We start from the raw sequence: 9,848 nt of genomic DNA on the forward strand, positions 1-9,848 counted from the left end.
TCTAGAAGCAAGAACCGCATACGTCACGCTTACGTCGGAGGCGGGGGCAGGGGCGGGATCAACCTGAGCAATAACAGTTTATGGCGAGTACGGCAAATGAAAGTTGTAACAACAAGTAGCGCTGAGTCAGGCAACACTAACCAGGCTTCGTGGGATTCTGTTTATGTGTACCTTACTTTGACCATCCGTTCACTGTCATTGATCACTGGAGAGAGGCAGACGTGTTGTTTGGTATTATAGCAGCTATCGGATGGAATCAATACACGGGCTGCACAGGTTGTGCTGTCGGACTATCTCAAGTAGAATTATAATGAAAAATACGCCGGTAAAATGTGCCGGCTTGTGCCACTATAGGATAGCAACAAGTAGTCAAGATATTCAGTTTAGCTTTGGTTGCTATGCAACATCACCCATTTTATAGATGGATGGATGGATAGAGGGAGGGATGGATGGATGGAGGGAGGGAGGGAGGGAGGGAGGGATGGATAGATGGATGGAGGGAGGGATGGATGGATGGAGGGAGGGAGGGAGGGGGGGATGGATGGATGGGTGGAGAGATGGATGGATAGATAGATGGATGGATGGATAGGTGGAGGAATGGATGGGTGGATGGATAGATGGAGGGAGAGATGGATGGATGGATAGATAGATGGATGGATAGATGGATGGATGGAGACCTCCCTTTGGACTTTAAGAAAGAGGGAGGGAAATAACGTGACTTCACTTTCTCTCTGCAGTGTTTCCTCCTCAGAAGAACGGTCACCTGACCTCCCCCCCCGACCCTTCCTCCGTCCTCCCCCCTCCTCTCCCGTTGAAGTCACGTGAATTGATGCCCCGGGACTCCCCCTCTCCCCCCCCTCTCCTGCCCCCCCCACCGCTGGAGGACACCCCCTCAGACTGCCCCCCCCCTCCTCTGTCCCGCAGCGGCACAGCCAGGGTCAGCTTCAGGGAGCCAATCAGCAGCAGCTATTCTGAGGAGGTAGAGGAGGGGGTAGATGAGGAGGTGGAGGATCTGAGGGAGGAAGAGGAGGAGCAGCAGGAAGAAGAGGAGGAGGGGGGGGGCTTCGGGAGCCGGCTGCATCTGCAGAAGGGAATCCCCCCTCAGATGGATCTGCTGGGTGAGAGGAACCGCTAAGATAAATGATTAAACTGATGGTTTTATAAAAAGTTCAGCAAGACAAACTCAGAACAGCAAGGATCCTAAAAGCTAAATATGACTTGCATATTATTTGGGAGTCTTGTTCCTGTAATAAAGTGTGTATCAGAAACACTGACAGTCACACAATTAGGGAAAAAATGTCCCTGTTGAAACAAATAGTTTTTTATCCCACGGGCATAACGGCATTTAATACTGTTTGTTATCAGCACTTATATATAGTTATCCGTGTTAGACAGTATTTTATAGTATTTTGTAGCAGGTTTAGGATAGAGTGCCGCAGTGACGCGTCCTAACACCCGGAAGCAAACTCCTTCCGGTTCCTTCCACAAAAAGCAATGCAATCTCTCCGTAGGGTTTAGGAAAGCAGCTGGAACTAAGGTCTGTGGTTGAAACACATTGAAGAGACGGGTCACGTTTTGTTCAGCCGGATAATCTCCACATGTCTACCCTACTTTTATCATTTTCTAATCATAAATCTAGTCGCAAGAAGCAAAACGCTAACGTTATGCTATAAAGGAGCTACAGCAGGGTCGCTGCTTCAACGTCAGGCCGACTTCAGATCCATATTCAGACACACAGATTCTAGATGGAACGAGTTGAAGCGTTTCTTTGAACAGTCTGCAGGAGGCAGGGACTGGCTTTCAAGCAGAACAGAAACTAACTCAGAGGAGTGTTTACGTGTTCGGCGTAATGACGTACAACGGCCTCCACGACTTCTGTAGTCCTATTTAGCAACTTGGTAACAACCATCGTTTCTCAGACACGTCAACTCTTCAGAAATCCCCAGTGGGGTCCCTGCTGATGATTTAATGTCGTAGAACAAAACGTGATCCGTCTCTTCAATGCGTCTCAACCACAGACCTTAGTTCAGATACTTTCCTAAACCCTATGGAGAGATCCCATTGGCTCTGAGACGAGGGAACAGGAAGTGGTGAAATGCTGACTCACTTCTGGGTTTTAGGACGCTCTATTTATTATTATTTTATATATTTTTAATTTATTTTAGGTAACAAGTGGCAGTCTTTTTATCCTACATGCTATAAAATAAGTGAAGAACTTATATTACATTTAAAATCCTTCTTGTATTAAGAAAATAATTAATATATATTTGTGATACTTTCTTAAAAATCCTGAAAATGTGTAAAAATAACTTGCATTCTGACCAAGCGGAAATTACCTCTTGCTTTTATTTTAAGCACTGAAACAATTGTAACAATGTGTGATATTTGGCGATGTAAATGTTGATGGAAGTAGATTAGACTTTCGTAGGTCTCGACAATTAGTTGACTACATTTTCGTTATTTAAATGCTGTTTTCAGGCGTGTCAATTCTTTATAAAAAACTAAAAAGAGAGAGAATATATTTGGGTTTTGGACGTTTTAATGGATTATAATTCTGAAAATAAATATTTTTGGAAGTGATGATCAGAACTGACAATGGTAAAACATTTATCTCAGTGAAAGTGCAAAATAAAATAAATATTTAGTAACTTAATGGATTTTTATCACATTTTCTCGTACTCTCAGATGGATCGTCGTATCACCAGCGCAGTCAGCGGCGGGGCTGGAGCCGGACTCGTGTTCCCTCGGACCCCGACATCCACCCCAGGTCAGAGCGACGGCCCCGACGCCCTCGATCCTCCGAACGACCCCACCTCGAAGTCCTGGACTGGAGGGGTGAGAGAGGGGCGAGAGAGAGGGGCGAGAGAAGGAACTCCTCCTCTCTCACCCTGCAGTCGAGACACTACAAACACGAGGACTGCTCCACTTGCTCCTCCTCCTCCTCAGACTCCGAGGAGGAGGGCTTCTTCCTGGGGAAACCCATTCCTCTGCCCCCCCAGCTCCGAAAACAACCCCCCGAAGAGGAGTATAGTGGGCGAGAGGAGGGGGGGGAGAGGGAGGGGAGGGAGGTTCAGAGGGGGGGGGGGCTGAGAGGAAGCTTCAGGAGGAGGAGAGCTCACAGCCTCGGAGCTAAAGACAAAGATAAAAACTGTGCCATCTCCTAACGTCACAGATCTCACAACCACAGACCATACACTTCCATCATCCACAGACCATACACTTCCATCATCCACAGACCATACACTTCCATCATCCACAGACCATACACTCACATCATATACATATGTCCAACCATGAGCTCTATGAGCCCTTCCAATTCGGCTTCAGACAGCAACACAGCACTGAGAACGCCCTCATCAAGATCACCAACGATCTCCTCATTGCTGCTGACTCTGGCCGCCTCAGCATCCTCATCCTCCTGGACCTCTCTGCAGCGTTTGACACCATCTCTCACAACATCCTCCTTGGTGTCACAGCGCTGTCCTGGTTCACATCCTACCTCCATAGCAGGAAACAGTTTGTCTCCATCAACGACTCAAATTCACCCCCGGCCCCAGTCCACCACGGTGTACCCCAGGGCTCTGTGCTTGGCCCCCTCCTGTTCACCATTTACATGCTCCCCCTCGGCCAGATCATCCGACATCATGGACTCAATTTCCACTGCTACGCTGATGATACCCAACTGTATCTCAGCACCACTCCATCCTCCCAGCTCCCCCCTCAGTCTCTCATCAACTATCTCAAACTAAACAGCAGGAAAACAGAGCTCATGGTTGTGGCACCCAAGGCGCTGCTCCAGAAGGTTGGTGACTTCATCCTCGAGTTTGACGGCTGCTCCATCTCCCCATCTCCTGAAGCCCGCAACCTGGGTGTGATCCTCGACTCCACCCTCTCCTTCCACTCCCACGTCAGGTCTGTGACCAAATCGGCCTTTTTCCATCTAAGGAACATTGCCAGACACCGACCGTCACTCTCGGAGTCGGTTGCCGAAACCCTAGTCCATGCGTTTGTCACCTCCCGCTTGGACTACTGCAATGGTGTCCTGTTCGGGGTTCCCAACAAAACCCCGGACAGGCTCCAGTACGTCCAAAACTGTGCTGCTAGGGTACTCACAAATACAAAACCATGGCAACACATCACTCCCACCCTCATCCACCTCCACTGGTTGCCGGTCAAGTCCCGCATATCATTCAAAATCCTCCTCCTTACCTGCAAGTCCCTCCATGCCCATGCCCCCCAGTACCTATCGGACATCCTTCACCCACATGCCCCTCCCCGGAACCTGCGGTCTTCAGACTTTGGCCTGCTTACCACCCCCCGCACCAAACTGCGAACCTTCGGGGACAGAGCCTTCAGCGTGGCAGCCCCCACCCTCTGGAACGCTCTCCCTGCAGAGATCCGCAACATCGCCACACTGGACGCCTTCAAAAGGGCCCTCAAGACCCATCTGTTCACCAAGGCCTTTGGCCCCTAATCTATTTGTTGTTTTTGTCTGTCTGACTGCCTTTTCTTTTGTTATGTTTCTTTTGCCCTGTTCTTCCTTGTAAAGCGACCTTGGGTCCCATGAAAGGCGCTATATAAATCTAAGCTATTATTATTATTATCTTTCACAGACCATACACTTCCATCATTCACAGACCATACACTCACATCATTTCCTAATTTGGGATCAATACAGGATCTATCTAACGGCACACCAAAGTGAAATGATGGTGCAGAGAGAACTGAAGCCTCTCATCGCTCTGCATTCAGACGGTTCATGATGATACAAGACCTGCAGACTTTAATAACAAAGGTGGTCACACACACTACTTATCAAGAGGAAGCACAATACACCTCGGGCGAGTCGAGTCCTTTCATTTAACAGAATCACATAATGGCGGATTAGGGTCAGTGTAGGTGAAAAGAAATACAAAATGGAGTCGGGGGAGGGGGAATAATCCAAGAAAATACTCAACATTTCTGAGAAATATCTAATATTTTCCACGATTATTCAGACACAAATATACGAGAACCAGAAATGTACGAGAAAAAATATGACATACTTGAGATTTGAAGTAATACATTTATGAAAAGAAAACTCTGAATCTATGTGAGAATTGAAGTTATAATTATAAGACCAAAAAAAACAAATATTTCAGAACTCAAGTCATACATTTAAGACAGGGATGGGCAACTTTGATGGTGGTGGGGGCCACATAATTGATGTACTGGCCACCAGGGGGCCGCAGATTCATTTGGAACACACAAAAATTCCATGTGTTGTATGTAATTATTAACAAATATACTAAGTCTGACATCTTCATTGACATTTTACAATCAAAGGGAACATCCCCAATAAATGGGAACATCCTCTAATAAGCTCACTAAACAAATATCAGTTCACAGAAATGTTATTTCATTTGTACAAGTGGCATGTTTGTATTGAACAGGTTATTAAACAGTGGAATAAAGCTATTTTAAACTATTGGAAAGCACGGAAATTGTGTGTGTATTGAGATGAACCATTAGAGGACATAAACATGAAGTCATGAACACTAACCCAGACATTAGTTGTCTAACTTGAACCTAAAACACTTGTAGCCAGTCTCTGCATTCCCTTTATTCCACAATAAGGGGAATGTCAACACAGACACCCGTCAGCCCGCACTCTGCTGTTCCTCAGCGCCACTCCCCCTCCCTCCCGCTGAAATTATGAATGAAAAGCGTAGTAATCATAGATAACACGGCAGGGTCCGTGACAGTTTGTTTTCATCTAATTTCAAATAAACAAAGTCTTTTTAAGAATATTAAACTTTTTTTTGAACTCACATTTGAGATTTGAATCGAAGAAATTGATGAATTATCTGAGTTATGATGTTTCTATGTCACAGTGTCGACTCTTCTTCACCTTCAGAGTATCCAAGTGTATGAAACCTGTGAAAAGTGATGGTTATTGGAAATGTTTGAATTATTAAGAGAGGATGGACATTATGCAAACTCGCTCCTCCATCAAATTAATATGAAATATATCTTGTTTTTTATCCCAACTGTAACCACTTCTCTGTGCTCTTATGTGCTACTTTTATATATGTGACTGTAAATGACAGCGATGAACACTAACTGGCCAAATATTATGGGATGGAGTTTCACACAAAGGAGATTTAAAGTGAGCTCCTGAGTGTGCCGTTGAGTCCAGATAAAACCCTGCAGCGTTTGTCTTATATTGAAAAAACACTTATTTTTATAACCTTGGTGTCGGTCGCTGTTTTATTTCTGGTCAAAGACCAGATAATCTGTGTCGATGATTGTGAGAGACAACTTTATGGTGATATTAAATTTGTCTTAATTGTTTGTCGTGTAATTTATTCCACATTTAACACATAAACAAACAAGACCTTTGCAGTTTGACAATTACAGATCATGCTTTTCTGCTTTTCAAGTCAACATCTTTTTCTAGTTCGGGACCAAAAAATATATTTAACTTGGACTTTGAGAAACTGGAATGGACATCCTTTCACTAAGTAGTGAGGGAGCCCGACGCGAAGCATGCAGTTTGCTTTTCGGCCAAACTATACAATTAAATCGACCGGACTTCTTTGTGCAGATGTGAGCGTCCTTAACAACGGGCAATAAATCTCTTCAGCGGTCTGTTCTGGGTTAACAACGTGTCACGTGTTCTGAATTGACCAATCAGAATCGAGTATTCAACTAAACCATGTAATACAATCTGATATTCTGCAGGGGTTTTCAAAGTGTGGGAAGGTGAGTCTCCCCTCAGAGAACAAAAGAACAGCCGCGCTCCTCCTCCTAATTATTATTGCTATTATTGTTGTTGTTGCTATAATGCAGGGATATTCAATTGCATTTCAAAGAGGTCCAGTTAGAGAAAGCGCTGTCTCACTAAAAATCGTTCCATGTTGCCGCTCACATAAAGTTGGCTGAAGTGAACTAGATGTCACTAGGCTTGTTTGAGACACATTGCGGCTCGCCTCGAAAGTAGACGAGAGTAGCCGATCGCAGCCGGGGGAGGTGTCAAAAAGCTCGTCTTAAGTCGGACAGCTCGGACTCGGAGTCGGCTTGACTGGCTGGGTTTGCAATGGCGGAAATTCCATGTTACCCACTGTAGACAAAGGTGATCTCCATTGCTTTATATAGGTTTGTTAATTCAGTCATGATGAGGAACCACACCAGTGACTGGGTTCCAGCATTAGAAATGCTCCTCCCTCTTAATGTTTGCAAAACTGATAGGTGGACAGGCTACAAATGATCAGTCCTTCAGATCCGCACACATGAAGCTGAATGAGCATGAACTGAACAGACCTGCTGCTGTGTTAATTCTTTAGCTGCCACTTTAAGCTTTATGATGTGTACAACATGGATGTAATTTGATTTAATCTTGCCATTTTAAATGATGTATTCAATAAATAAGGTTAAACCAAATCATTACATTACAATAGATTTTATTTTAATGATTTGGTTTAACTTAAAGAGAAACTTTATTGTTATTGCACATATTACAGGTACTGAGACAACGAAATGCAGTTGAGCTTCTAACCAGGTGCAACAAGCAGCGAAGTGGAAAGTAATGTACACAATCTACAGAATAACATATAGAATGAATTGAATGATGAATAAACAGTGGGGTATGAATACACTAGATATCAGCCTGTGAGCAGTATGAACAGTGTGTATGAATATGCTAAGATATATAAAGTATGAAAACGGTAAGCAGTATAGTATCAAATATATAGATATTAATTTCATGATGATAAACATTGTGGAACAATGATGAAAAATGGGAATGGATGTGGCGACGTAAAACTGACACAAAACAACAACAAACTTTTGCCAGCCAATTGGAGAGTTTCATCAGCAGCACGTGGTAAAAACCACCAATGAGCGCTCAGCTCGAGATACCAGCGAGCCGTTTCCCATCAAGCATTTCGCTTCCGCAGCTCGTGGAGAGCAACTGCGCCAACTCGCCTCGCCTCGCTCTCAAGGCTGCGGGCGTCTTTGTCCCGCGAGATTTCAAAGTCTCATGTGGGCGAGCCTCCAGAGCAAGTCGGACAAAATGACTAACCATCATGCAACGCACTAGCAAGACGTTGATCGCAACTGCGCAGGTCTTGCTTGTCTCAAACAAGCCTACTGTTTCTCGTTGAAGCTCTCTGGCCACAAAGGGGGGGGGAGGAGGGTTGCGTCGAGTCACCTGAAATGACAGCTGTCAGAGGGGAGAGCAGATTTAAAAGGGTTAGCGGAGGCTATGATAGGCTTGTTGTGAGAATAGAGCGAAGTCATTGGTTAAGCTGGGGAGTGACGCACCGATCACTTATTGAGAGGAGTCGTGACATGGGGTCCTTCTCACTTCGGTTAAATGGATTCCTTGCGTCGGTTCCCTGCGACTAGTCCCTGCCACCAGGGAAGCATGGAGAGATGCAAGGAAACCACGAGAAGCGGGGAAATGAGTTTTCAGAGCAATGGGACGTCCTTTCCTCCGGAGCGTCACGTGAAGCGACGTCCGTTTGTGATGACGCTGCACAGCTGATCGTCTGACAGCAGCCAGCTCTGTCCCCGTTATTTCCACACACACCCCCGCCTCTGTTAGTACCCATTTACTGACACAAACATTTGTATCATCTGTTGTAGACCCAAATACATTAAATAAGAACTCATTCTCAAAAAAGATAAATGCCATTCTTAAAATATAGGCTAAACGAAAAAAGCGATCATGAAAATGATTTTTGACAGATATATCACATATTTGTAACTAAATGAAACATTAATTGAAACAAAACACGGTATAAACTGAGGAGTGAGTCCCGTGAGGTTCATGTGTTTTCTTCACTTCGCTGGGAAACGGCTCTCATGTCAAGAAGCATCAGATCAGTGCATGCGCTGCCTCGTCCAATCAGTGAGCGATACACAGTAAGGGGGCGGGGCGAGTGTCTGAGGATTTCATCGAAGGACTGGTGGTTCCTCGGTTATAGCTCCTCCATTATCGCTCCTCGTTCCTCCGGCAGAAATAAGGCCATTGGGACACTACTCAAGATGGCGCAGACAAATCAACTTCCGATGAGGCCGAGGAGCGAGGAAATGAAAAATAAGAGAAGTGAGAAGGGCCATTGACATAATAAATGAATGGTCTTCCTGGTTGAACTTGCGCTGAGCTTCATGTATTATTAAGGGAAATGTACAAGAAACGTATCTATTCTCTGAGATCACAAATAATACATCTCCAGAAGACAATGACATTTTTTCTGAGTGCAAATTCATACATTTACCAGAAAAAAAACAGAAAATATCGGACATTTTAAGACAAAAATGTACAAAAAAGTACATCCAAAAATATCTGAGAAAGTACGACATTTAAGAGAAAACATAGAAAATGTCTTAGATTTGTAGTCATACATTCACAAGAAATACATCTTATATATACACAGTTTCAGGTTTGGGTAAATAGAGTTAGAAAAGGAGAGGAAATACTTAGAAAGGGTTTTACAAATTAACATCTATTCATCAAAATTGGTTATTTTTGCTTCTTATTCATACTATATTTTTATAGTTGTAAAGATAATATATCTCACATCTTTGTATTAACATTATATACACACACACAACTCTTCATACCAGGGTACATACACATTATCATACGGCCATATTGCTGTAGTTCTTGGGCTAGAAAGAACTAAAATATATATATATACTTATACACAATGAAATACACTGTTTGTCCTAATTTCTTTCTTATTTATCATGTTATTTGTTATCATGGTGCCATATTTATATAGTCATAAACATGCAGGTGACCTCTGAACCCTGGAAGTGTTATCAGCAGGAACAAAGTCATGTGACCAGAAGCAGGTTAT

At 44.0% G+C, this 9,848-nt stretch overlaps 1 protein-coding gene across 1 annotated transcript in view; it reads left to right on the forward strand.

The window, feature by feature from the left end:
- The window catches only part of prickle3 (prickle homolog 3), a 37,837-nt gene extending 34,670 nt beyond the window's left edge, over window positions 1–3,167 (forward strand). Inside the window, exons 10-11 of the mRNA XM_034087347.2 lie at window positions 738–1,118; window positions 2,686–3,167. Coding sequence (XP_033943238.2) covers window positions 738–1,118; window positions 2,686–3,164 — 860 coding nt within the window. The 3' untranslated portion in view covers window positions 3,165–3,167. The remainder of the gene's footprint in view (window positions 1–737; window positions 1,119–2,685) is intronic.
- The last annotated feature ends 6,681 nt before the right edge of the window (window positions 3,168–9,848 follow it).

Source organism: Pseudochaenichthys georgianus, chromosome 7 (genome assembly GCF_902827115.2).
Source record: "Pseudochaenichthys georgianus chromosome 7, fPseGeo1.2, whole genome shotgun sequence".
NCBI lineage: Eukaryota > Metazoa > Chordata > Actinopteri > Perciformes > Channichthyidae > Pseudochaenichthys > Pseudochaenichthys georgianus.